General features: G+C 44.9%; 2 protein-coding genes across 2 annotated transcripts; both read left to right on the top strand.

Annotated features, from left to right (window-relative positions):
- The first annotated feature begins 18252 nt into the window (after nt 1-18252).
- LOC119727824 (craniofacial development protein 2-like) lies at nt 18253-19215 on the top strand. The gene has a single exon (XM_038199893.1). The coding sequence runs from the start codon at nt 18253-18255 to the stop codon at nt 19213-19215; it is 963 nt and encodes a 320-aa protein (XP_038055821.1).
- Nucleotides 19216-19620: 405 nt separating this feature from the next.
- On the top strand, nt 19621-21141 carry LOC119727823. The gene has a single exon (XM_038199892.1). It carries the CDS (start codon nt 19621-19623, stop codon nt 21139-21141), a length of 1521 nt encoding a protein of 506 aa, XP_038055820.1.
- Nucleotides 21142-27102: the final 5961 nt, after the last annotated feature.

Raw genomic sequence — 27102 nt, 5'->3', positions numbered from 1 at the left:
TCCGGCCAAAGTCATTTTTGTTCATTTTATGTTAGGCTTAAATATGCTACATGGAGAGAAAATCACAATGTTCCCGAAAAAATCGTTTAGTAACACTCGCCGTAAGATCTTGATTCATTTGCTTCAGGCCTTTGGTCCCTCTTATTAATTGTCTCTGTGTTAACTTCAACACCCTCCTTCAACCCCCTTTAAAAGCACATAATCCGCCACGCACTCGGGTAGGCTTTTATCCCCACACAAATTTTATCTTTCATAAAATATGGCGTGAGAATTTTCCGAAGTATGCCTATAATAAAGGTTTATCATTCGGACCCTTTGCATTATATACTCTACTTATTTGCAAAAACCATTGCGTTTCATGTCACAAAAACTAATTGTGTAATTTCGTAATGCTATCTCGTTATTTCGCAATGTATTGGATTATTTCACCATACAACGTTGCGTAATTTCTCCATAAATTGCATTATTTGTAAATACTATTGCGTTATTTTGCAATACTATTGCACTATTTCGCATAAGTATTGCGTTCTTTCCCAAAATTATTGCGTTATTTTGCAAAAATAATGTGTTTCACTTTTAAAACCTGGCACGAACGAGCTTCTGTAAAATGAACACAAACAAAATTCAAAGCATATCAAACTTACAGCCAATGGTACTACTGAAGAATTATTTTCCTTTCAGTTTTTAATCTTTATCCAATTAAACGGCCTATCAGGCATGAACGTAAATTTGCCATTACATTTTAATTTAACCATTGGGCAGATTAAGACCATTTTTGAAATAATCACTCGGGTGGGACTCGAACCCACGAGCAGGAGGGCGTGGGTTCGAGTCCCACCGAGTGATTGTTTCCAACTTTCACTCGGGAGGTTACACTGAGTATACAGTGTTTATATATCGGTGAAGGGCAAAACCTAATACTGATTTACACTACCCCGGCGCAAATATTCTTCCATCTTAATATTAATATTCAAATGCGGTACCCGCTGCTATGTACATCATATTCAAACCAGCCAACCGATCCTCTAAGCCCGGTGGTCGAGTGGTAGCACGACTGCACTAGAAAGCAGGAGGTCGTGGGTTCGAGTCCCACCTGAACGATTTTTGTTATGACTTACATTAAAGAGCTTTAAAAAAAAAATCAGTTTACTTGCATATTCGTTACTGCAGCTATTCATCAACGACAACAAAGAGTCTGATATTGGATACAGCTTGCAGCGACTTCATACTCTTGTATAACTACCAAACACGAAACGAACCTAACAGATGATCTCGAAGAATGTCATACAGCCAAAATTACTGTCTCATCAAGCTGAAGTTAGTTATGCGATAGAATATGAGCGTACACTAGCAGCGATTTGCAAACAACAGAGATCAGTCCAAAGACGGCTATTTTGATCACATGTATTTCTATTAAGACCGCCCAATTGTGACAATAACATTATCTGTTAAATCAAAATATAGAAAAATGACTGATTACATCCTGATTAAAATTTTCTGGGCTTAACAGCTACTTTAAGGAATGTTACTCTAACTCCAAAGAAAACGCTTAACGGTAACTTTGGAGAGAGTCGGATTGATGCCAAATATCATGATGCAATACAGATTGCACTGTCAGCTGTGACATCGGAAACAAACATGAACCGTATCAAACTTACAGCGTGCGGAGATTGATCAGCCCGCTAAATATACCGTTGGGAATCCTTTGAAGAGGAAGACTGTCCATCGTACTGTCAAGTCAAAAATAAACAGAAATGTAAATGTATGGTGCCCTCCAAAAAGATAACACTTAAACATTGGGAAAATGTAACCAAAATATGTACTACTAATGACCATTATTATGGTTTTATCATCGACTAGGGAGCAGTAAGCTTATTTCCAATATCTTGGAGGCGTTGCCTTGCATGAAGCACTAAATCCGTAGTTGATGATAAAACCATTATAATGGTCGTTAAGTTCATATCCTGTTGATATGATACCTTTTTTTGTCTTTCTTATATACATCCTGTATAACAAAATATTCCAAAGACATAACATCTGAACATTGCAACATAATCATCTGAACCCCCTTGTGGTGAATGTAACAGTTATTATGATCTGTTACATTATATTCTTTTTCTTAAAGACAAAATTAACATTGTAACTTCCCGATTGAAGTTATATCAGTTTGCTCAGAAGAAAAAGATAATCAATTTTTTGCCATAGGCCTACATTTCATTCATTTGGTTTACTGCTTCGTTATTCTAACGATTGGCAGGATACCGGTACTTGTGTATCGGGAACTTTAATGCTCATGGACAAGTTCGGCTTCTGTACATTGTCGGTTTGCACTCACTTGTTGGAGGGTAGTTGGGGTGGGGCGGCCTCGTTTCTGATATTAGTCGGAATTGAAGAGCAGCTTATTTGTGGTGAGGTCTGAAACTCCGCGGATGATATGACAACAGTAGCTGTTTTGCTGATTTTTGATAAAGGTCGTGACGTTAGAGGTGCCGCAGATTTGGTGAATTCTTGCATTGGTGTAGAGAAACTTGTGTTCCTCGCCAAACTGCGCTGACTTAGCGAAATCCACCTCGGACCACTCTGTGTAGAAAGTCCCTATACACAGCATCCAAATGTCGTCTTTACCTCCTCAGTGGGTTCCAGTTTTGGCTGGAATAGGTCAGTGTACTTTTAATCAGACTACCAAGGTATGGAACTCGCAATGTCACATTATTTTATCCAATGATTTACTAACAGTGCCTTGTTAGGGGTGCAATTTGAGCGTGCGCTGTTGACCCGGTAGCTGATTTCGATGTCCCTGGTGTTGGGTTGGGCATGTGATATACTGTGCCCAGGTGCTTGAATGTCTCGGTGTTTTTGATGTCCATGTTGTTGATTTGGATAACCTAGGAGGGGTAGAGGATGTTGGGGTTAATAGTTGTAAAGTTTGATATCATCGGCTCTGTCTTTAAGGTTGATCTTGAGATCGACATTGACGAACACGTCGTTGAGGAGGGCGGCAGCGGTTTGGAGGTATGGCGTGCAGGTGCAGTGTTGAGGAAATGGATGAAATCATCGGCATATCCGGACCAGGAGAGTTCGCATGTCGTAGATGGAGCTTTTAGGCGGTCTTTTCACGTATGTTCATGCCCAGACCTTTGTGCACCACTTAGTTTTTCTCGCATGCGTAAGGGACCAAAAGATTCTGAAATAGATCAGACGACAGATGGCGCCATTTCGCACTCGTTGATCAGCCGAAAACAATATCACATACCAGGTAATCATCCACAAGTTACAGACGACCTAAACTCATGAAAATTACTGAGAACACGATTTTACAATCATGTTATGAGCTGAAATTGTGCGAATGACATCTGTCACATGTGTCATGACTAGCATGTATCATGAAGACATGACGAGGAGTCATCAATGAATTACTGAGAACAAGAAATCAACAGTTATGACACTGCACATCAGTTCGTGACCAAAATTATTTGCAATACGTTAATCATGAAAATGATTAGATCATCATCATAAAAGATATTTCACGAATGACTAAATTGCATGCATAACACAAGTTCACGAACTGATCAATTGCTAATTAACTAGCAGTACAATATAACAATGAGTATGAAAATACTGATGATACTTCTAACTGGATTTTACTGAGTAAGTTAATCATGTATCAATGAAATGACGAATTGTCCAAATGTAAAAATTACTCTTAATAAAAGAGATTTTATGAGAAAAAGATTTCCCTGCAAATCTTCAACCCTGCGTGAATCAATCGAATTTTAAAAATATTTCTCCGGTTTTCCTGGACAAGTTAAAGACATTGCCATTTAGGCAAAGAATAGATAAAATAATGATCCTATTTCCGAGTTATTTCGAATAGGACAGTTCAAGAAAGAAGGACGTATCCGCCGAAAATACGGGTTTTTTCTGCTGACCCATAGGACAGCGTGATTTTCCGCATGGCGCAAGCTGGTCCAGTGCTCCATGTGGACGGTCCAACATGGCCTTCTGTGCACGGTGACATCGTTTTTGACGGCACGCAGTTTGTTCATGTATAACGTACGGACGGAAACTTCAAAAACAATACACACCTAAGAAACGCAAACCTATTCGCAATAACTCGTAAATCCTGCAATAATATTTTTTAATATCTCATTCAAATGCTGTGATAATGGCATGTTTGGGGAAACTGGAGAAAACTAAAAACAACAACTTAAGTTGGCCCTTTTGCTGATGATTGCATGGAAATGTAAAGCAAACAACGATCTAAAACGACATTTTCTTGAAATATCGAATTTCTATCACAAAAATATGGCAAATAAAATAAAAATTAACTCATTTCATTTCATCCGGTTGCATTGTATTTCACATAATAGCAAAATGAACAGGACGTTTTCAGATTAAAATCGGTGTGTCTTTCCTCTCCGCAGCGCTGCCATGTCGACAGTCACCGGCATTAGCTGAGATGTTGGCGCATGCGCACAAACTAAGTGGAAGGGATGAACATTTTGCAATTTGCCTGGTGGCCCAGATTTGCGTCGTCAGATTGTAGATCGCGTCAATAAGGGATGGGTTGATGTAGATGGATTTAAGGAATTCGGGAAGACTATCTTTACTTTCCTTACGATTCTTGAGGCGTTTGAGGCATTCCTCAATTTCCTGTTTGGAAGGGGGGTCATGGTTGATATCGGCTAAGATGTATTTTCTTGGAGGAAGGTCGTTAACAACAGTGGATGATCGAGTTCCGCTGGGTGGAAGGTGGGTTGGATGGGATTGAAGCGGTTCTTGAAGTGGGCAAGAATTTGGTCATGTTTTGGCAGGTAATGCCAGTCTTGGTTCTCAGTAAACTTGGAGTTTGGCAGTTGCGTTCAACTTTTCTATGTTCCGCTGGGTATTGAGTGAGCTTATGAGCTGAGTTTCTGCTTTGAAATGCTCATTTAGTGAGCTGACGGGTTCTGATCAGGATCAGCCTGGACATTTTTTTGCTTTAGATCCCTCTGATTCTCCCGAGCGTCTGACTTCCTCTCGCTTTCGAAAGAAGTTCTGCAACGTGGGATCGTTTATGTAAATCGATTTGCGATGGGATTTCGAATACAGCAGCGTAGTGGAGACTGGAGGGCATCGACAACCTTCACGTTGAAATCGTCGACAGTGGTGATGTCAAGACGTTAAGCTTCTCTTTGACCAGCTCGCTATAGACTGCTCTGGTGTCTAGGTCTTTAGCTCATCTAGATCGAGTGTTCGTGGTGGTTTGGAGCGACGTAGACGAAAACGCGCCTGCCGGTTCACTGGTGTTCCAAGCGATGCAACCAGCAGCTAGTCGTGATCAGACGAGAAGTCAAATGAGCGCATCACTCGACAAGTGAACACATTTTTGTTTCATCCAGCTATCACATAAGATGTAGTAGAGGACTTTCTTGGTAACACCGTCATTGCTGTATCAAGTCCAGTAGCGGGCCGTATGTTGATCATACCACATATATTCAATAGCGACAGTTTGAAATCCCGGTCGTATTCTAGCAAACGATCTTCGTTGTTATTCACAGAATGTCCCGGCCTCAACAGTGGTGTTGTGTCGAAAATAGCAGTGAGATTCGGCCAGTGAGCAAGTCGCGTTGAAGTCACCGCAAATTGGCGGTGGAAGGTTGACTTTGAAATTTCTTCGCCTTTCGTTGGAGCGATCCAACTACTACTTAACGTTGCAGCCGTGGATGGTGAGTTTAGCTGTCAGAAGACGCGGACTAATGTAGGCGACTTCACCAACGTCGACATCGAATCGAATAATGAAACCAACCCCAGATTGACGTGTTCTGGCATAGCATGACCAGTGGACCTCATATTTTCAAGACACCATCATCCCCAGCAGCCTCACCAGTTATGTGACCCTGTTTGAGTGTCGGGACCTCCAGTAAGCCGCACACTGAGATCCTAGCTCTGGCCGTTTGTTTAACAGCTTCCTCAATCCTCCAATCATCACTTCCTGTTCTGATAGTGATTGTTCCCAATCGTCACTGGTGGAACTGTGTTGAGCATTTCGATTTATAATGAGTTGGCAGTGAATCTGAGCATAGTTTCTGCGTGTTCAGACGTCTTTAATGGGTACAAGGACGGATCCAGTGAGGGGGGGGGGGCAAAAAACGAACCCAATTGGTGTTTATTTAAGTGACGTCGCAATAAAGGCAGGCACTGCACACAACACCATCTTTTCCTAACAAAAAAAATGGTTCGAGTGGTCAGACATTGCATCAGATCGCACCACACAGCATCATTCAAGAATCAAAAAAAAAAAAAAAAATCTAACACCACGCCGTAATGCTTTGGTACAATTTTGGGGGGACAATTTGCCCCACCCCCCAAAAAAATTGTGTTTTGGATCCGCCCTTGAATGGGTATGTCTTTAATGGATGTGTAGTTAATGAAAACAGAATGAAAGGAACATACTCGAATTATGTTGCACGTTTTGAAAAACAACCGGAGTATATACAAATATCAGAAAAAGTACAGACCAAAAGAGAAAGAAAAAAACAAACCGGTGAAAAAAACTGTAAAACAGTGGGCCAGCTTGAAATGTGAATCATTCGGGTTTCTATTGAATGAGGGAAAATAGGTTTTCGTTAAATTTTTACAAATACGCCCGTCGGTAATTCACTTTCTGTAGTGTAAACTGGTTCCTACCCCTATCAAGATCGATAATGTAAGGACATGGAACCAGTCTACTCACAGGGCGGGTCTTTGCAACAAACGCAGACACCCAAAATAGGTACTAAACACTTACAGCCATTCGAGACGAGAAAATCCTTTGAATACGCCTGGCTCCAGATGTGAGATATTGCCTTCTCTTAGTATCCTGTGGACAATCATGAAACGAAAAGATGAAGAAATTACATTGCTGGGTTGGACAGATCTACTATGATAATTGGATTAGATAGGACCTACTGCAGTATACTGTCCCCTTTCAATGCACATTATTAGACTCGTATAATTTGCAAGTGCAATTTATAGCACAAAATGTAAAAACAAAACAAGCGTTTTACGATACAATCTCATTTTAAATTCTTGACATAAGCTTTGAATAAACTTAGTATTCAATCTTCAACCTTTCAGACCAGGATCTTTAAGCTTAATTTATACCTTCAAACAGTTTATGTCAATCCGTCAAATTGTGCACGTTGTTTGTTCTTCTAGTCCTCATTCTATATATTGTCTTCCGTTATTGTGTCGTATTTTTTTTTACTAACGTCCTAAAGGGGAAACTAGGTAATGCTTCAAATAAAATCATCCCAAGCAGCTTCACCAGTTATGTGACCCTGTTTGAGTGTCGGGACCTCCTGTAAGCCGCACACTGAGATTCTAGCTCTGGCCGTTTGTTTAACAGCTTCCTCAATCCTCCAATCATCACTTCCTGTTCTGATATTGATTGTTCCCAATCGTCACTGGTGGAACTGTGTTGAGCATTTCGATTTATAATGAGTTGGCAGTGAATCTGAGCATAGTTTCTGCGTGTTCAGACGTCTTTAATGGGTACAAGGACGGATCCAGTGGGGGGGGGGGGCAAAAAACGAACCCAATTGGTGTTTATTAAGTGACGTCGCAATAAAGGCAGGCACTGCCCACAACACCATCTTTTCCTAACAAAAAAAATGGTTCGAGTGGTCAGACATTGCAATCAGATCGCACCACACAACATCATTCAAGAATCAAAAAACAAAAAAAATCTAACACCACGCCGTAATGTTTTGGTACAATTTTTGGGGGACAATTGTTTTTTTGCCCCACCCCCCAAAAAATTGTGTTTTGGATCCGCCCTTGAATGGGTATGTCTTTAATGGGTATGTAGTTAATGAAAACAGAATGAAAGGAACATACTCGAATTATGTTACACGTTTTGAAAAACAACCGGAGTATATACAAATATCAGAAAAAGTACAGACCAAAAGAGAAAGAAAAAAATAAACCGGTGAAAAAAAACCTGTAAAACAGTGGGCCAGCTTGAAATGTGAATCATTCGGGTTTTCTATTGAATGAGGGAAAATAGGTTTTCGTTAAATTTTTACAAATACGCCCGTCGGTAATTCACTTTCTGTAGTGTAAACTGGTTCCTACCCCTATCAAGATCGATAATGTAAGGACATGGAACCAGTCTACTCACAGGGCGGGTCTTTGCAACAAACGCAGCCACCAAAAATAGGTACTAAACACTTACAGCCATTCGAGACGAGAAAATCCTTGGAATACGCCTGGCTCCAGATGTGAGATATTGCCTTCTCTTAGTATCCTGTGGACAATCATGAAACGAAAAGATGAAGAAATTACATTGCTGGGTTGGACAGTCTACTATGATAATTGGATTAGATAGGACCTACTGCAGTATACTGTCCCCTTTCAGTGCACATTATTAGACTCGTATAATTTGCAAGTGCAATTTATAGCACAAAATGTAAAAACAAAACAAGCGTTTTACGATACAATCTCATTTTAAATTCTTGACATAAGCTTTGAATAAACTTAGTATTCAATCTTCAACCTTTCAGACCAGGATCTTTAAGCTTAATTTATACCTTCAAACAGTTTATGTCAATCCGTCAAATTGTGTACGTTGTTTGTTCTTCTAGTCCTCATTCTATATATTGTCTTCCGTTATTGTGTCGTACTTTTTTTTACTAGCGTCCTAAAGGGGAAACTAGGTAATGCTTCAAATAAAATCAGTTCTCCTTATTGTTATTATTAATGAGAAACAAAACAATGTCAGAATGAAAACAAATCACCGCAACAGTAAAGTTTATAGGTGCAAAATGTTTTTATAATCAAACAAACTAAGCGTGTTTCTTACAGACAGTCTGTACTGTTGTCGATGCTTTGGATGGTTTCAAGATTCCAACCGCGAGAACACTCAACGCACCAAGTGCCGCACGTACACTCGGGCGGGCAACGCTCTGTTACCGCACAAAATTGAAAGAGAATTAACACAATAAGCAATATGAATGTTGTTTGATAGAAGAATCAAAAGTCGAGAATTAGTTTCCACTCGTCGCACAAAGTAAAATTTCCTCAGTGGTAAACCTTTGAATGACTGAAGTATTCTTCTTCTTGTGAGTTGATGATTGATGTGACCTCATATGCACGAACTCTCATTGCACCCAGGATGTAGCCTAAATATGTTATCTACCTGATGTTCTGTCCGGGCTGTTTTGGAGTTTCACCAAGAAGAAAGAATTATTTTAGCTGGCTCTACCCAAAAAATCATTTTGAATGAGACGTCAGACCCACGGTACGTTTTGGCATATTGACTTGAATGACTTCACAAATTAGAATAATTTGCGGCCCAACAATAACCCAGCTCTCGTAGAATGGTACCCGTATCTATCAGTAAAGATGATATAGGGACAGGTCACCTGTTTGCTCGCAAGGCGGATCTGTTTGTGCACAAAAGCAATGCAAAGGCCTTTTCCTCAAGAGGTTTGCAGTTGTCAAAAATAAGAGAAAAGGCTTTATCGTCCGAATAAAAGATTCAAGATGACTATACGTTAAGGAAAAAAAATCGAATTTCTTAAAGAGTCCGGACATTATATCTTTAAGATTGTGTTAAAACATGCAAATAGGCCAAATAGTTCCTATAGCGTAAATTGTTGATTTGTTTTAGTCGAAAATGCAAGCATAATTTGAACACTGTTATTTCCAGCTCATCATGAATAGCTTATCCAATTTGCCGTAGGGCGGGAGGGGGGGGGGGGAGTTAGAGGGCGTCATTTTCTGGAGGAGGTACCCGAATGTGTTTTAACGATTAAAAACTCATGTTTGCCTTCCCGCACATTCTGAGGGCAAGGGTGGCACAAGATGAGAGGCCTCACCTTACGTACGCCACCGAGTATCCATGCAAACTATAATTCGAGGGAAAAGCATAGGCACAGACCAATGAAGGATCCAATAAGAGGAAAACTGATAAAATCAGTCTTCATATCAATGTTCATGATACAAAATTGTGGTATAAACTGCCGATTGTGTTTGGAGCAGGTTGGCGCTTCTCCATATTGCTGGGGTAATTCTTCAATGTATCAGCGAATACCCTACCAATTCTCGGGCCTAGAGAAATGTAGCTGGACTCGGACTTGACTCAAGAGTCTCGTGACTCGGACTACTGGGAACCAAATGATTCGAGACGAACTCGACTCCAGGGACTCGACTACAACACCGGTGTACTGTATCATACGTAGAACGAACAAGTGAATCGAAGTGCATGTATTTACCCACATTACATCCTACCATCCAACAGCGAACACTCTATCAACAAACTTCGTGTTTGTACCCCCTCGGTTTCTGATGAAATGAAACGCCCATCAGAGAGGAGCAGACATGTGATAATGCTATTATCGTTTTAATAGGGATGTAATATGAATCCAGAAAGCGTTTACGATGACACTGGATCTTGATGGGGGGTAAAGTGTATTGTTAAAAGATTAAAGGATATCCTTTGCATTTCGTCGAGTTGGAGCAAATGAAACGTGAACTTCTGGGAAATCTATTATAAGCTGAGACAAGTAAGATTCTATCCTTACCATCAATGGAGGATTCCCACTTACTTGATGAAGACTGAGCAGAAGTGACGGCACACAGCATTAAAGCGATGGTAGCCAGCAGGGCAAACGATGAACAACCCCAAGCCATCGTGATGAATCTGAGTCGTCAATAATCACTGAAAGTAAAAGATTTAATTTCCTTCAAATACGACCTTTTACACTGAACACATCAACTTGGCTGAATAGGGGTGTTGCAAATCAATTGTAAATTAATCAAGTGAACGCTTAATGACAGTCCATTTATGATCTCACTGGGAGCTAAGATTTCTCATGTTCGAATCAGGGGGCGTTCAGACACCGTTTTAAAAACGCTCCAAAACACCAGTTGAAGTCGATTTACTGTAACGCTTGGCCAAAACGGTGTCGGTGAACGGTTTTAAAGTTACATCGAATCGGGTTTATCTCGCAGCTAAAAAGTAAAAACGCCTGGGAGGGGAAGGGTTCAGCACTAACCCAGAACGGTTTCATCTTCTATAGTACGATGTCTGAACGGTTTTAGCTGAAGCGTTTCTTGTTTAACCAGCGAGTAACGCCTTTTCTGTTGTGCGCTTTGTTGTAAATAAACAACCACATTGACCGAGTTTTCCATCGTGCTCGTCTGCCGCAAATGTAAAGGGTGTCAGTGTGCATCTTAGGCCCTGCAGGACCCTAATTCGCCATAGGATCATTTGCATTTATCCTATAAGGAACCTAACCAATTATTGCCCAAAAGCATACTTGGACTTCCCGTACAAGAAATGTAGGCGGTGTTCAACCGATCAGCCAATTGACTGATCGTTGGAACTAAAACAAAACCTCTTTTGACGAAATCGTTTAAGCTTGTTAAACTGTGGCAGGCATTAACAAGCCATCTGAAAGATCGATGCCAAGATGTAAAAGATATCTATAAGTAAATGGTTTCACCCAGCTCTGAGAAAAACTAGTCCTGGTGTAATTCATAGTGGCCGCAGCAAACGTGTAAGACAACCGAGCCATTTATTGCCTTGTTTAGAAGCGTGAGAATATTTGCCTCCGTCTGAATCCTATAGGTTCTGATGCCACTATTTATCCAGAGGTTACTCTGATGCAAATATTTTTCGACAGCTTTTTTATCGAAATATCGATGTGATTCAGTGATATTTTAATAGTTAAGTATAGTTACTAACATTATTATTAAGTAGAGTTACCACCAAAAAAACACGAACTTGTCAATACAAAAAAATCGAAGGAGTGAAGACACCTTTTTTATTTTTTAAAGGAAATTAATCAAAGCGTTGCGTACCTCCCTCCCAAACTAAATGAGCTACACATACCTTTTAGATTTAATTTACGATGTAGAAATAGCACACAATACTAGGTACTTAATCCCCTTCCCCGTTTAGAAAAAAAATCAACATCTTGCGCCCCCCCCCCCCGAAAATTTGGTTCTGGATCCGCCCTTGCCGTTAGTCCGGAGGTTCGATAGTCCGAATAGACGATAGTCCTTGCGTGCTTTTCGGATTGAGCCTTCGAACTGTTGAGCCTTTTATTCATTTCAAACATATGCCAAATTCCGACTTTTGAACTTTCGGACAAATGAACATTCGACCATTCGTTAAAAAGGGACACTCGTGAAAAAATGGCGCACATGAAAAAGGGCGCTTATGACATACAGTACTATACAGTACAATACTCTCAAGTTACTCTCCCCATACAGTACCACAGTACTCTAAAGTTGGCATTGCTACAGCTGACAACAAGTGTACACAGGCTGCTTTCGGGGAACATAATCACGAATTCTGTTTAACATACTGTTTTCCTTACGTATTCAACGTGTGGGCTCTGAATGTTTCGTCAAAAACACCACCCGCTTCACTTTAACAATAAGACTATCAGCAACGTAAACGTCGAGGTGAGCACGCATTTGATGCAAGTTTGTTTCTTATGCATCGATCATGAAACGGGCAAGAGCTGTATCAAAATATCGTTCGATTTCGATAACATTGGATGAGCTACACGTTAACCATCCACATTTGGGTTTAAGTTGCACACTGCCGTTTGTTTCACACTTGCACTCATAATTAATCTCGGTCTAGGTACCTACCAAATAACAACCAAATTGGACATGCAGTTCTGTAGACATAGACATTTGAAAATACACATTTAATGTAACGTTACATGACTTGTGTTGACGTTATCACGACGTCACTAAATGTTTACCTATAACATATTACGATATAGGTACATAAAATCAAGTTACAACCAAATCGCAACTATTGTTCTTTAGATGTAGGCCTTAGCAGGCGCGGTTCTAGAACCAATATTTGGGGGGGGGGGCTAGCAGGGTGGATCCAGAATTGTTTTTTCAAGGAGGCGTGCTGAATTGTAGACCGGTTATTTTCTTCAAACACTTAGGCCTCCGAAAATCAATAAGGGGGGGGGGGGGGCTCATGCCATATTTTCAATGGGGAGCGCCAATAAAATCCTAAAATCATTCAAACTATATTAACTACAAATGCACCCTTGTCACGACTATTTCTTTGGGGGAGACCGTTCGCATGTACATCACAATCCTTCTTTTTGCTAATGCATTTTTTTTTACGGAATTTATTTTTGGGGGGCTAGACAAAAATTGGGGGGGGGGGGCTAAAGCCCCCTAGCCCCCCCCCGCGCTCCCCCCCCCCCCGTAGAGCCGTGCCTGGGCCTTAGACATGTGATGACGTCAACATGATCTCACTTCAATTTTCCCACGGCAAACGACGACGTAATCGCAACGAAAATCGTCAGAGACCATCTGTGGGTGGTAGTATACGTGTGTGCCAAGTCTAAAGTCAATCAGATTGACGAAAGGGCCAAAGTGTATTGGTGGAAGAAAAACGTGTACAAACCCTATGGAGAGGAGTCTGAAAAAGAAGGCGGGGAATGGGGAGGAAAAACATTTTAATGGAAACAAGAGCTATTTCGGCAGACATGCCGAAGCAACTGAAAATTCAAAACAGGGGCGAATAATGAGACTTGACATCGTTCAAAACGATTGTAAAATTTACTCCACTCACGAAAATTCCCCTGAGATATTGATTACGCAAAAAAAAAAGTTTGTTTTTGGCACATTGTTAGAGCCTATAACAATGAAGTTTGACTTTATAATTGAACATCGCGCAGGGCAGAAACACGGCAATGCTGACGCCCTCTCGAGATCTCCAGGGTGCCGTGCTACCCCAACGATTGTGACAAGTACGGCGCTAAAAGTGAGCAGTGGTCTCATTTCAATAAAGTCGACAACGTTTATCCATCTATCGACCAGAAGCATCAACACTAACTCTGCTGAAGCTCAAACCCCTCAGAACATGCTCACTAAGTGCCACATCCGTGCAGTGACGTCACCTCCGAAATATTCAAGCCCGTATCATTCGTGACAGTTCTCATACTGATGGTAACAGTGGTATAGCACTCCTACTTGGTGGTGTGCGCAGCCTAGTTGGGCATATTTGGCGCTCGTGCATTGAAGTTCAGCGTCGGCAGTAGGGAAAGAATTCCGATCTGCTATTTTGCAAACACAGACTCGCCTACTGGAGAAACTCCCGGACACCCTTTACTTGTCCGCCGCCATTCGGGCCATGCGACCAAAACGTGCGAAAAACGCCACTGACTCAGTAAGAAAGGGAAGAACTGCGACTCGCCCTCTGTTCCCGGCAAGAATGCAGTACCGGTGTAAGTACCGGATTGCAAAGTGCAGAACAATTTAATCTGACTGAAAAGCCGGATGACAGAGACAGAGATGGTCACTAACACCGGTTCAAGTGACGGACATACCGCATCGTGGGTCAACGTTTATGTACCTCGGAGAAAATTGCTGTGATGCAAAGAGCAGACTCAGAACTGAAAGTTGTACTTGAGTGGTTGGATCAATCACCCCAACGTCCCTGTAGAGACACAGTGGCTCGTCAAAGACCTTGCAGAACGGAATACTGTATGAACGGCGGTAACTTCCGACAGAACAAAGTCATATCTTCAGCTCGTAGTCCTCGACTAGCTGAAAAATACTGTGTTACGACTTACGAGCTACCCATAATGCCGTAACATCTGCTCATCTTGGTGTCAAACAAGACAATCAGAAAGACAAAACGCCAGCTCTACTGGTATAAGCTAAAGGAGTCCGTCCGTGAGTGGATCTGAAAGTGAAGCAAGTGTGGTGCCCGCAAAAGACCACACCAAACTCCCCCGAGCCTTGAGGACTTATAATAGGACCCTGCCCAAAACCGAACAAGCGAAGTGTGCGTTCTTTCAGCAAAACGAAGACAATTCACACACATCCCTATGTGATTTGTTTTTGCTTTGCTGAAACAACATTTACCATTTGGTGATCCGTGGACAGAACTTGAAAACGGTGGCTGTGTTTAAAATTCCCTAACTTGAACATTACATGAGTGATTTCAATAATTCTGGTACTTCTATCGTGTCCTACTCAAATTGTTCTCAACCAATGTTGAGCACAGACCTGTGTCGTGATGGTGTTGTTGGCTAAATCTTTGGAGAGACAAGGCTCTGACAACAGCGGATATCTCATGAGATGGTCCATTGTGTGAGATTCTGTTCCACAGTTGCATGTCGTTGGACATGTAGTGTATCCCCTCTTACTGAGTGATTCCCTACATCGGCCAACTCTGGTGCGAAGGCGGTTGAGTGCCTTCTAAATAGGCCAGTTATTCTCGGCACCTCGAGGTAGACTTTCAGCAGCTGGGATTTTCATGTCCAATTGTTGTGTGAGTTTGGCGCGATTTCCATTCCACGTTTCGAGTCGTGCCTCTGCTGTAGAGGTATGAAGGGGTTCCACAGTTGAATGAAAACTCTCACGTGACTCGAGTCGGCTCGGTGGGGGTGTATGCCCATATAGTGAGTGTATGTAATCCATGACTTGCTTCTGCCGTTCGGCTCTAATGGCCACTGCCATCAACACATTTGGTGGTGCGATGCCAAAGAGTATGCATACTGGCTGTCAGAGTTTGTAGGCTGAAGGCAGCCGGTTATACATCTACAACTTGCGTTTAAAGCAGAATCTAGCTTCTTGACATGTGTAGATCGTTCCCACACTGGACAAGCATACTCTGTCGTTGAAAAGCAGAGGGCAAGTGCTGTGGGTCGCAGTGTAGTAGGGCATGCTCCCCATCTGGAGCTGCTGAGCTTGCTGAGAATGTTGTTGCGGGTGCTGATTTTCGTTGTGGTTTGCTCAACGTGGGCCTTGGCTTCTGTCCAATGTTAATCCAAGGTAAACTGGATTAGTTTTGTGCTGTAGCTTTGTACTAGACCGTTTGACTTTGAGTTGTCTGTTTGCTTCTTTGTTCTTAAGATGGAAAGCAGACACTTGTGCTTTTGATGGATTTGCTCAAGCATGTTTTCTTCGTAGTAGCCACATAGTGCAGAGAGGGCGTTCTCCACCTCTTTGAAGTCTTTACTTTGAGTGGTAACGCACTGGTGGTCTGCATAGATAACGCGCCTGGTATGGCCTTATCTCTCGGTTGGTCGTTGGTGTAGATATTATACTAGGCCCTTCTTTTGTCTCCCCCGTCTTCTGGTTTTACTTCAAGTTCAACAAAGAAGCGTCGGTTAGAAAGCATTGCTTCTATGAGATCTGTGAGATGGACATCTTTGGTAATATCGAGTATTTTACATAGCAGGAGTCTGTGATTTACAGTGTCGTAGACAGCTGATAGGTCAACAAAAACTGATCCGGTTATCATTCCTGCTCAAAGCCATCTTCTATGTGTTGCGTAAGACTGATAAGTTGACCAGGCTGCCTGTTCAGGGATAAGTTATTCATCTATATGTGGAGCGATTCTGTTCAGGATGAGTCTTTCAAAAAGCTTGTAGGAGTGGCACAGGAGAGAGATCGGCCGGAAGCTTTTTGGGTCGGATGGGTCTTTGCCTGGTTTCAGAAGCGCCATTACGTGTGCTTTCCGCCAAATTTTGGGGATTTTCAGGCCTGCCATATAATTGTTGAATAGTTGGAGGAGCTTCAGTTCCAAAATGCTTGATTTGTTCTGTGGCAATGTTGTCCAATCCAATAGCCTTCCCTGGTTTGAGGCTGGATATGCCAGTTTCAAGCTCTGACATGGAGAAAGGTTTCGTGAAACTTGTGTTATCCTTGTATTTTGTCCTATTGGGTTTTTGTGTTTGGGTTTACTCTTTGCTTTAGGTGCCTTGCCATTGAGAAGTAGTTGATGTGCAACTTGATTGGCTGTTAAGTTGTGATGTTGGTTACATGGTTAGGCTTCTCTTTGGGCCGTTGCCTAGCTTTTTGATGAGTTCCCAGGCTTTCTTACTGTTCTAAGACATGTCTGTGGTTTCAATGAGAGAAATCCAACATTGCCGCCGTTCGGAGGAGATGTTGACCATTAGCTCTTCGCCTCTTGCAGTAGTTTTCTCCGCAAATGGGTCTCTTTCAAACATGGCGGGTGTATTCCTCATGGAGCTTGGCGCTATGTACATGTATGTTAAACCTGGGATGTATGTGGTACGGCAGCCGTTTGTACTAAAGAAAGCTTATGAATTATCCTATCCTAGATTTTGACAATGCTACATGCAAAACTTCACTAAAGCAATGGTCCCGACATTTGAGTTTCGTTGTTTTTTTACTCACCCTGTAGTTTTGCGAAATAACGCAATAGTTTTGCAAAACATTACAAAAGTGTATTATGCAATACCTACCATTGCCAAAAAAATTGCAATAAAATTTATTGCAAAATAACGCAATAGTATTGAGAAATAACGCAAATTATTGCAAATTAAAGCGTTCGCTGCGAAACTTACCCTGCTCTGTTATTTCGGTTGTGTAAAAATTAGACGGTTGTGTACTACATGAACCTAGCAACCCGTTGTGTAAACTGTTGTTTACACAAATTTGTGTTAAATATTACACAACTTGTTCAATTTTTTTACACAACTGGTTGCTAGGTTCATATAGTACACAACCGAAATAACAGTGTGGCGTAACTTGCCCAGGCGTCACACATTCGTGTTGCTTTCGCGCTGATAGTATTGCAATATAACGCGACAGTATTGTGAAATAACGCCAGTAGTATTGCAAAATGAAGCAAAAGTATTGCGAAATAACGCAATAGTTTTGCAACCCATAACAAAAGTTTATTATGCAATACGTACCATTGCAAAGAAATGCAATAACATTTATTGCGAAATAACGTAATAGTATGGAGAAATAAAGCGTTCGCTGCGAAACTTGCCCTGGCATCACTTGCCCTGGCGTCACATATTCGCGTTCGCTTTCGCGCCAAGCCTTTAAAGACCTGTTCATACTTCATGCGAATGCGAATGCGAAGCGAATTTGACGTCATGAAACATTCGCTGCGATATTCGCCCGAGTTGAAATCTGTTCAACTTTTGCAAAATTAGCAGCGCGAATACTTGCCATGACGTCTCAAATTCGCGTTTGCTTTCGCTTTCGCGCCGAGTATGAACCGGGCTTTAATGTAAAAGCATTGCAATATAACACGATAGTATTGTGAAATAACGCAATAGTATTGCGAAATACTGCACTCTGAGGATTGAAAAACTATTGCGTTACTTCACAATATTAGGCCTACGTTATTTCGCAAATTTATTTTATTATTTTGCAAAACTATACTAGGGGTTATTTCGCTTTTAAAACCAGGCACGAACTGGCTTCTGTATTTGTTTACCAAAGAAAACTAATACTATAATAATAGAAAACATGATGAGTTCAACCTACAGCACCAGGGTTAAAGCCCCTGCTTCAAATCTGCCCTCTCACGGAACTATTGACACTCTGTCTTATGACGACGGCGTCCGAAACTCTCTTGGGAGGGCATCGTCTGATAAAAATAGTCTCCGGAAGGGTCTTGCTCGACCTAGGAAAACCATCCTTTTTGGTCAGCTTAATTGTCGAAGTCTCTCTTCGCTGTCATCAAGAGAGGAACTTAATAAACACATATGTGACTACAACCTATCTGTTACCTGCATCCAAGAGCACCGTCAAGTACATCGACCTGAAGACCCTGATATCCGAATCTCTAGTTTAGGATCATCAACCATCTTCACCTCTTCTGCAACCCGGAATCGACAAGGTGCAGCCGTTGGTGGTGTAGCAATAACTGTTCAAACATCACTGCTCCCGCTGCTGACTTCTATCTCTAAGATCAACGACAGAATTATGCTCGCCATCTTCAAAGGCAATCCCAAGACATACGTTGTCTCCTGTTACTCTCCCACTAACACAAGTGATGAGGCGTCTATTACTGGGTTCTACAAATTTCTCAATGACACAATTGCCTCCATTCCCCTACATGCCCTCCTTGTCATCGGAGGGGACTTCAACGCTCATGTTGCAAGGCAGTTCTCCTACCACTCTACTACCAACCGTAATGGTCAGCTCCTCAGTGACTTTGTTAATCGTAACAACCTTCTGATTACCAACACACTATTTCAGAAGTCCTCCAAAAAGCTCTGGACTCACCGTTCACCTAACAAGTACCTGTCACAGATTGACTTCATCCTGTGCCGTAAACGTTGGAGAAACAGCATCCTAGATTCTCAAGCGTATTCAACATCTGACCCAATTGGCTCCGACCATCGTATAGTCTGTGCTAAGATAAGGCTCAGTCTTCGTTCCTGTTATGGAGTGGCATTACGCGGCCACCGTATCCATATTCTATGATGTTATTACCGGCTGTTAATAAACGTCTCTCAGTGAATGCTACACTTGAGTCCTGCCGTCGTTAGAACATGGTGTCAGAAATTAGCTGAATCCAGCGCCATTACCGCAAAGAACCGGCAAAATCTTCGGCAATCTTGGTGAACGGATCACAAGGCATCCGTCGGCAGCACAGACTGATCCTGTCACACATGGTAGGCTGTGCAAGAGAACGATAAACTGAATTTTCACGCGGAGTTCCCGCCATTGAACACGTGCGTATTACACTGTGAACGATAGACTGTACATGTACGTATACATTGCACGTTGAGTTCACGCCATTGTCGTCAACGTGCGTTTCGCTGTAAACTACGGAGGCCTGTAACGGACACATCGCGGTGTACATTACGCACGCACTGCATATTAACCATGGCGCACTCGCTCATTCCCCCACCGGCGAAAATGGACATGAAAGGAGACCAGGTTTCCAACTGGCAATTTTTCAAGGCAAGTTGGCAGAACTATCTAGTGGCCACAGAACTGGATAAGAAAGATACTTCCATCCATGTGGCTACATTACTCACAGTTATGGGGAAGGAGTGCTATGAAGTGTACGAAAATCTGCCACTAACAGAGGAACAGAGAAAGTCACCACAGCAAATCCTAACCAGCCTTGGAGCTCATTTTGACCCTAAACGCAATGTGGTGTACAAACGATTCATGTTTAACTCCTGTAAGCAAGAGCCCAAAGAGAACATTGACACTTTTTTGAACAGGCTGAGAAAGTTGGCAACCACATGCAATTATGGAGCGCTTCTCGATGAAATGCTCCGAGACAGGCTGGTCATAGGAGTAGTAGGCAACAGCATCCGTGCTCGTCTGCTGCGTGAGTCGTCACTGACATTGCAGAAAGCCATAGACATATGCCGCAGCAGTGAACAGGCAGCGATCCACCTTCAGCAGATGGATCCGGTAGAGGCAGAGACAGCACACTTTGTGAAAAACAAGCAGCGGACACAGAAATCTGGAAAAGCCAGCAAGCCTCCGAACATAAATTGCAAATACTGTGGCAAATCACACAGCAAGGGCAAGTGCCCAGCCTACGGGACAACTTGCTCTAAGTGCCAAAAACGCAACCACTATGCGCAGGTTTGCCAGTCGTCGGGCAAAGACCGCACCAAACGTCAGCCACAGAAATCCACACAGAAGCTCCACCAAATGCATGGAGACGAAAGTGGCAGCGACGAAAGCATCTATACAGTGCAGTCAAAGCCCAAGCAGCAATACTCTGTTGAGCTAGCAGTGGAGACGCCAACAAGGGATCTGACAAAGACCATCAGATTTCAGCTAGACTCTGGTGCAACTTGCAGCACCATGAAGCTGACAGACTACAAGCAGCTCAGTGACACGCCTCCGGTGCCATCAAAGACTAAACTGAAACTGTACAATGGCACAATAATTCATCCTGTTGGAGCTGCCAGCTTGAGATGCCAGATCAAAGGGGTCACCAGGAAAACCCACTTCGAGATCGTGGAGGATGCCCCCTCATCTCTGCTGTCAGGTAAAGCAGCAGAAGCTCTGGGACTAATGCAGTTCGCACAGGAGTGCTTAGTGCATGCAGTGACAGAGTCACCGACTCAAACCAAGGAACAGGTCCTCAGTGAGTACAAAGACGTATTCACTGGCCTTGGTCGGCTACCAGGTCTCTACCACATAGACATTGATCACAGTGTCACTCCAACGCAGAACACCAGGCGCAGAGTACCCATCCCGGTGCGGGCAGAGCTGAAACGAAAGCTAGACAGCATGACAGCCCAAGACACCATTGCCCGGGTGACTGAGCCTACCAAGTGGATCCACAACATGGTAGTCGTCAGAAAGCCAAACAAAATCAGGGTATGCTTGGATCCACACGGCCTGAACAAGGCCATTACCCCATTCCCACCGTAGACGAAGTAGCCCCGAGGTTACTGGTTCTGCCAAGGACGGTTTTCTTCAAGTCGTCCTTGATGAGCCCTCCAGTTATCTGACAACATTTTGGACGCCTTACGGGCGTTACCGCTGGTTGAGGATGCCCTTTGGTATCTCTTCAGCACCGGAAGAATTCCAGCGCAGGCTCCATGAGTGCCTGGAAGGCCTGGAAAACATCGCAGTGATTGCAGATGACATCCTCGTCTACGGCTCAGGAGAAACGCAGGCTGAAGCAGAAGCCTCACACGACGCTGCATTCACCGCTCTTCTCTCGAGATGCAGAGAGCGGAATCTGAAGCTGAACGCAGGCAAACTACGGTACAAGCTACCCAGTGCCACATACATGGGACACGTCTTCAGCTCAGACGGACTATCTCCAGACCCAGAGAATATCAAGGCCATACTCGACATGCCTCGCCCTACAGACGTCCAGGGAGTGCTGAGACTCATCGGAGTGGTAACCTATCTGGCTAAATTCTTGCCGGAACTGAGCACAGAATGCGAGCCACTATTTGACTGATTGACACATCATGACGAGGCCCTGGACAAGATCAAGAAGCTCATCACTAAAGCACCAGTACTGAGCTACTATGATGTCAACCAAGACATCGCGATCGAGTGTGATAGCTCCGAGGTTGGGCTAGGAGCCGTCATCACACAAAATGGCCGCCCAGTCGCGTACGCCTCACGAGCACTTTCTGCCACAGAACTATGCTCAAATAGAAAAAGAGTGTTTGGCAATCGTATTCGCCACACAGCGCTTTGAGCAATACATCCTAGGCCGCAACAAAGTGCTCGTGCTCGCCGACCACAAACCTCTGATGAACATCTTCAGAAAGCCAATCTTGGTGAGCCCGTCTACAACGTATGCGACTCCGCCTACAGAAGTACTCACTACACGTAGAGTACAAGCAGGGTTTGCGAATGTACTTGAGCGATACACTGTCGCGAGCATTGTTGCCAACACGACAAGTCACAGATCAGACACCAGACTCTCTGATCTTCTCCGTCACTCAGGAGCAGAAGCTCAACATGGAGTTGGAGAACATGGAACCAACCATCTTCGTCACAGACGAGCGTCTGCAGAGAGTCAAAAAGGCAACGCTCGCTGACCAAACCCTACAAACGCTGATGCAGGTCATCCAAGCAGGCTGGCCAGGGGACAAGGCTCAGTTCCCTTGTGTATCAGGGAATACTGGCCATACAGAGATGAGCTGAATAAACGTCTCTCAGTGAATGCTACACTTGAGTCCTGCCGTCTTTAGAACAGTTCCACAAAACCTACTGCCCGTCCTAGACTGAACTGGTCTGCAATGGCTTCAGATAGAGAACTTGCATCTTCTTTTGAGGACCGTATCACCCATGAGTGGTCCTCATTGTGCCCTGACGACCAATCTTATGGCTCCTTCGTCAAAGTGTTTGAGAGTGTTGGGAAGTCTCTCCTTCCATCACAAACCAAACGACCACCTAGCATTGCATCATCGACACCAGTCAATGTAGCTCGAACAAAGGTACTCACCTCCTTACCAACCAATCTTCCTGCTGCTCAATCCAACCTCAGTAGTGTGTATGACGAGCAAGAAGACCTCAGAGTCAACAACATCCTCAGTACTTTTGACGAGTTGGAATCGACCAACTCCATCCAAAATGCCTGGAAACTGGTAAAACAGCTCTATGGTAAACGTCCAAACACCGTTTTCATTCAAGGTGATGATCGACTTGCCTCTTGGAAATCCCATTTTGAGAAGCTTCTCCGCTCTGATAATGCCTCCAATGACCCAGTCTCCATTGATCCCGTCTTTGATCCAAACCCTAACATCATAACTGGCAAATTCTCCCAAGCCGAGGTCAACATAGCCATTAAACAAATGAAGCTTGGCAAGGCTCCTGGTCTGGACAACATACCTATTGAAGTTTGGAGGCTTCCTAAACTTAAGAAATATCTCACAAGGTTCTGCAATGCAACCCTTGAAGGCAACCGCCCTCCAGAATGGGGCTTTTCCGGCATCGTCCCAGTTCCAAAGAAAGGGGACCTCACCATCCCAGACAACTACCGGGGAATCAGCCTCTCTCAAACTGCTGCCAAGGTATACAATCAACTACTTCTGAATCGCATTCGTCCGGAAGTTGAGAAGATACTCCGTCCCAATCAAAGTGGCTTTCGGCCTCTACGTTCAATCTCATCTCAAATCCTTGCCCTCAGGCGCCTTATTGAGGAAATTCGTAACCACCAGAAGGAAGCTGCCATCATTTTCATCGATTTCTGTAAAGCATTTGACTCTGTTGACAGACCAACAATGTTTAAGATCCTGCATGCTTACGGTATCCCGGAGGAGACCACTCATGCCATCAACATTTTGTATGAAGATACAAGTGCTGTTGTTCTCACTCCCGAAGGTGAATCAGATTCGTTCTCCGTCAACACTGGAGTTCTTCAAGGTGATCCTCTCGCCCCGTACCTATTCATCATAGTTCTGGATTATGCCCTGCGGACAGCATTAAGTGTAACCGATGGTCTCACCCTCTCACACCGTAGGAGTAGTAGACACCCTGCCCAATATCTATCCGACCTAGATTATGCAGATGACATTAGTCTGCTTGCAGACACCCTCCTTGATGCCGAATCTCTCCTCCATAAAGTAGGAGCTTGCTGCAAGTCCGTTGGTCTCTCTCTTAACGCAAAGAAGACTAAGTACATGTACATGGCCATCAACCCATCTACCTCTGATGACGTCACTGCACTAGATGGCAGTAAGCTCCATAAAGTTGATGACTTCAAGTATCTGGGCTCCTACACCAACACAGCTCATGACATCGAGTGTAGAAAAGCTCAAGCTTGGTCTGCTCTGTTCTCACTGACCAAAGTATGGAGATCCTCGATCTCCAAGACCACCAAACTTAAGATCTTCAAGACCTCAGAAGAATCCATCCTCCTCTACGGTTGCGAGTCCTGGACCCTGACCAAACAGTTCTCTGCGTCCATTGATGGCACCTATACACGGATGTTGCGGGCTGTTCAGAACGTTTCTTGGCAACACAATCTCCCTAACTCTGTTTTGTATGGTGCCCTTCCCCCTATCTCCACCACCATCAGACAGCGTCGCCTTCGGCTAGCCGGTCACGTTTATCGACATAATGAGCCAGCTAGTCAAGTTCTCCTCCGGAATCCTGGAGCCCCCTCGACGAAAAGGTCGTCCCAACATGACCCTGAAAACATCCATCAAGCTAGAAACTGGTCTGAGTGGTCCATCTCTTTCCAACACTATGCTCGACAGCGACAGTTGGGCCCAACTTATCAAGTCATCATGAAAATGAATGAATGAATGAAGAAGAAGAATAAATATTGTGGCGTCCGTGCCGGTCGGCCGCCAGAGGGCACCAGCGCGGTTCCACGGTGGAGCCGCGCAGTGGAGGCCCTGGTGGCCGGCCGGGAATTTTGGTGGGAGGAAAGGGGGAAACAAGGGGGTTTCTGGGGACGGATTTTCTCATGAGGGAGGATGTGGGGGATGGTAAAGTGGAATTTCGGGACTTGGGCGGGGGGTTAAGTCATTGCAGTACGTCTACCCCTGCGGGGGGCGGGTGTGCTCATTACCATAAATCATCAATGACTGGTACCCTGTCCCACGAGGGGCCGCCCCGTGCTGTAGACGGCAGCGCAGCAACGGTTCGTTCCAATCGGACAATCCCGAGTTGTGCTGGTCGATGCAGCGGGGGTGGAGCTTCGTCGGGATATACCCCAGATATTCTGTAACAACACAGTATATGCCAGGTCCCACGAGGGACCGCCCCGTGCTGTAGACGCTGGCGCAGCAGACGTTTCGTTCCATTCAGAACGATCCCGAGCTGTGCTGGTTGATGCAGCGGGGGCGGGGTTTCGTCCTGGGGCAACCCGCAATCCCTACGCTCATGAAAATAGTGCTAGGCCCTACATGGAAGCGCCACTTGGTGCTTACATGGATACGACTGGTGAGGCCTCCCATTCTGGGCGCCCCCAGACTGGATTTGCCCATATAGCGGGGGCGGGAAACCGTCCGAGCACGCATCAGGGGGCACAACCGGGCGCGGATCTCCCCCAGCAGTACTTTCGTCCCCACTATCGCAGTACGGCGAGTCCTGACATCCACTCGGAGCAGGCCCACACTGCACGACTCTATGGGACGGAGCCGGTGGACTTGCTCCGCACGGGAGTCTATGGGGCGGAGCTGACAGAGTTGCTCCGCACGGGAGTTTATGGGGCGGAGCCGACAGAGTTGCTCCGCACACGAGTCAATGGAGTGGAACCCGTGGAGTTGCTCCGCACACGAGTCAATGGACGGGAGTCCGTAGAGTTGCTCCGCGCACGAGTCAATGGAGTGGAGCCCGTGGAGTTGCTCCGCACACAAGTCAATGGACGGGAGCCCGTAGAGTTTCAACGCACACGAGTCAATGGGGCGGAGCCAACAGAGTTGCTCCGCACGGACGTCTATGGCGCAGAGCTGGCAGGGTTGCTCCGCACGGACGTCTATGGTGCGGAGCCGGCAAGGTTGTTCCGCACGGGAGTCAATGGGGCAGAGCTGCTCTGCACACAAGTCAATGGTGCGGAACCGAAGAGGTTGCTCCGCACGGGAGTTTATGGGGCGGAGCCGACAGAGTTGCTCCGCACACAAGTCAATGGAGTGGAACCCGTGGAGTTGCTCCGCACACGAGTCAATGGACGGGAGTCCGTAGAGTTGCTCTGCACACGAGTCAATGGGGCGGAGCCGGCAAGGTTGCTCCGCACGGGAGTCAATGGGGCAGAGCTGCTCCGCACACAAGTCAATGGTGCGGAGCCGACGAGGTTGCTCCGCACGGGAATTTATGGGGTGGAACCGACAGAATTGCTCCGCACACGAGTCAATGGAGTGGAACCCGTGGAGTTGCCCCGCACACGAGTCAATGGGGCGGAGCCGACAGAGTTGCTCCGCACGGACGTCTATGGGGCAGAGCTGCTCCGCACACAAGTCAATGGTGCGGAGCCGACGAGGTTGCTCCGCACGGGAGTCAATGGGGCAGAGTTGCTCCGCACACAAGCCAATGGGGCGGAGCCGGCACGGTTGCTCCGCACACAATCTAACGGAGCGGAACCGACCCGGCTGCTCGGCCGTACACCACTGCAGTTGGGAGATCCCCTGGGACGTCACCACCAGGTGCTCCGGGGGGGGGGGGGACCCAGTTTCTGCCAATGTTTGGGCGGCCCCTAAACAGGGGGGCGCTCCCCAAGTTCCAGTCAAGCGGGGGACTACAACGCCTGATCACTTCAGGCAAGAAGGTCGGAGACCACTGATGCTCCCCAACAAGTTTGACGGGATCTCGTCATGGTCGGATTACTTGATCCATTTTGAGAGCGTTGCAGCAGTCAATCAGTGGGGCGAGGCGGAGAAGGCGATGTTCCTTGCGTCTCACCTAAAGGACACGGCTCAGGAGGCATTGGCGGATATGGTCCCGGAAACGCGGAAGGAATACTCCTCCATTTTGGAAAACTTCGAGCAGCAGTTCGGGGTGACAGCACAGATTTCGCTACATCGGGCTCAGTTGTCTATGCGTACGAGGGGCCGAGACGAGTCACTCAGTAGCCTAGGACAATCCATCCGACGGTTGGTGTTGAAGAGCTACCCGAAGCTGCCCACACAGGCCCGTGAGGATTTGGCAGTCGAGGCTTTCCGCAATGCCGTTCGAGAGGAACAGCTGCAGCGTCACATCTTCTCCAGGAAAGCGACGACTTTGATCGAAGCAGTCACTCTGGCGACCGAAATGGAAGCATTTCTCGAGTCACAAGCGCAAAACAGAAAAGGGAAACCGATGGCTAGTGCCCAGGTGGAGTGCTATGGGTGCCACGAATTTGGACACATCAGGCGGTACTGCCCTCATCAGAAACGGCAGTCTGCCTCCTTCCAACCACGACCACAGAAAGAGGAAATACCG

This window comes from Patiria miniata, unplaced genomic scaffold (genome assembly GCF_015706575.1).
Source record: "Patiria miniata isolate m_02_andy unplaced genomic scaffold, ASM1570657v1 HiC_scaffold_20, whole genome shotgun sequence".
NCBI lineage: Eukaryota > Metazoa > Echinodermata > Asteroidea > Valvatida > Asterinidae > Patiria > Patiria miniata.
Note: the sequence above shows the minus strand (reverse complement) of the source record. Positions and strands in the feature narration are given on the sequence as shown.

Coding starts and splice junctions, on each gene's coding strand:
- LOC119727824 (XM_038199893.1), top strand. CDS start 18,253: ATGATGAGTTCAACCTACAGCACCAGGGTTAAAGCCCCTGCTTCAAAT.
- LOC119727823 (XM_038199892.1), top strand. CDS start 19,621: ATGGCGCACTCGCTCATTCCCCCACCGGCGAAAATGGACATGAAAGGA.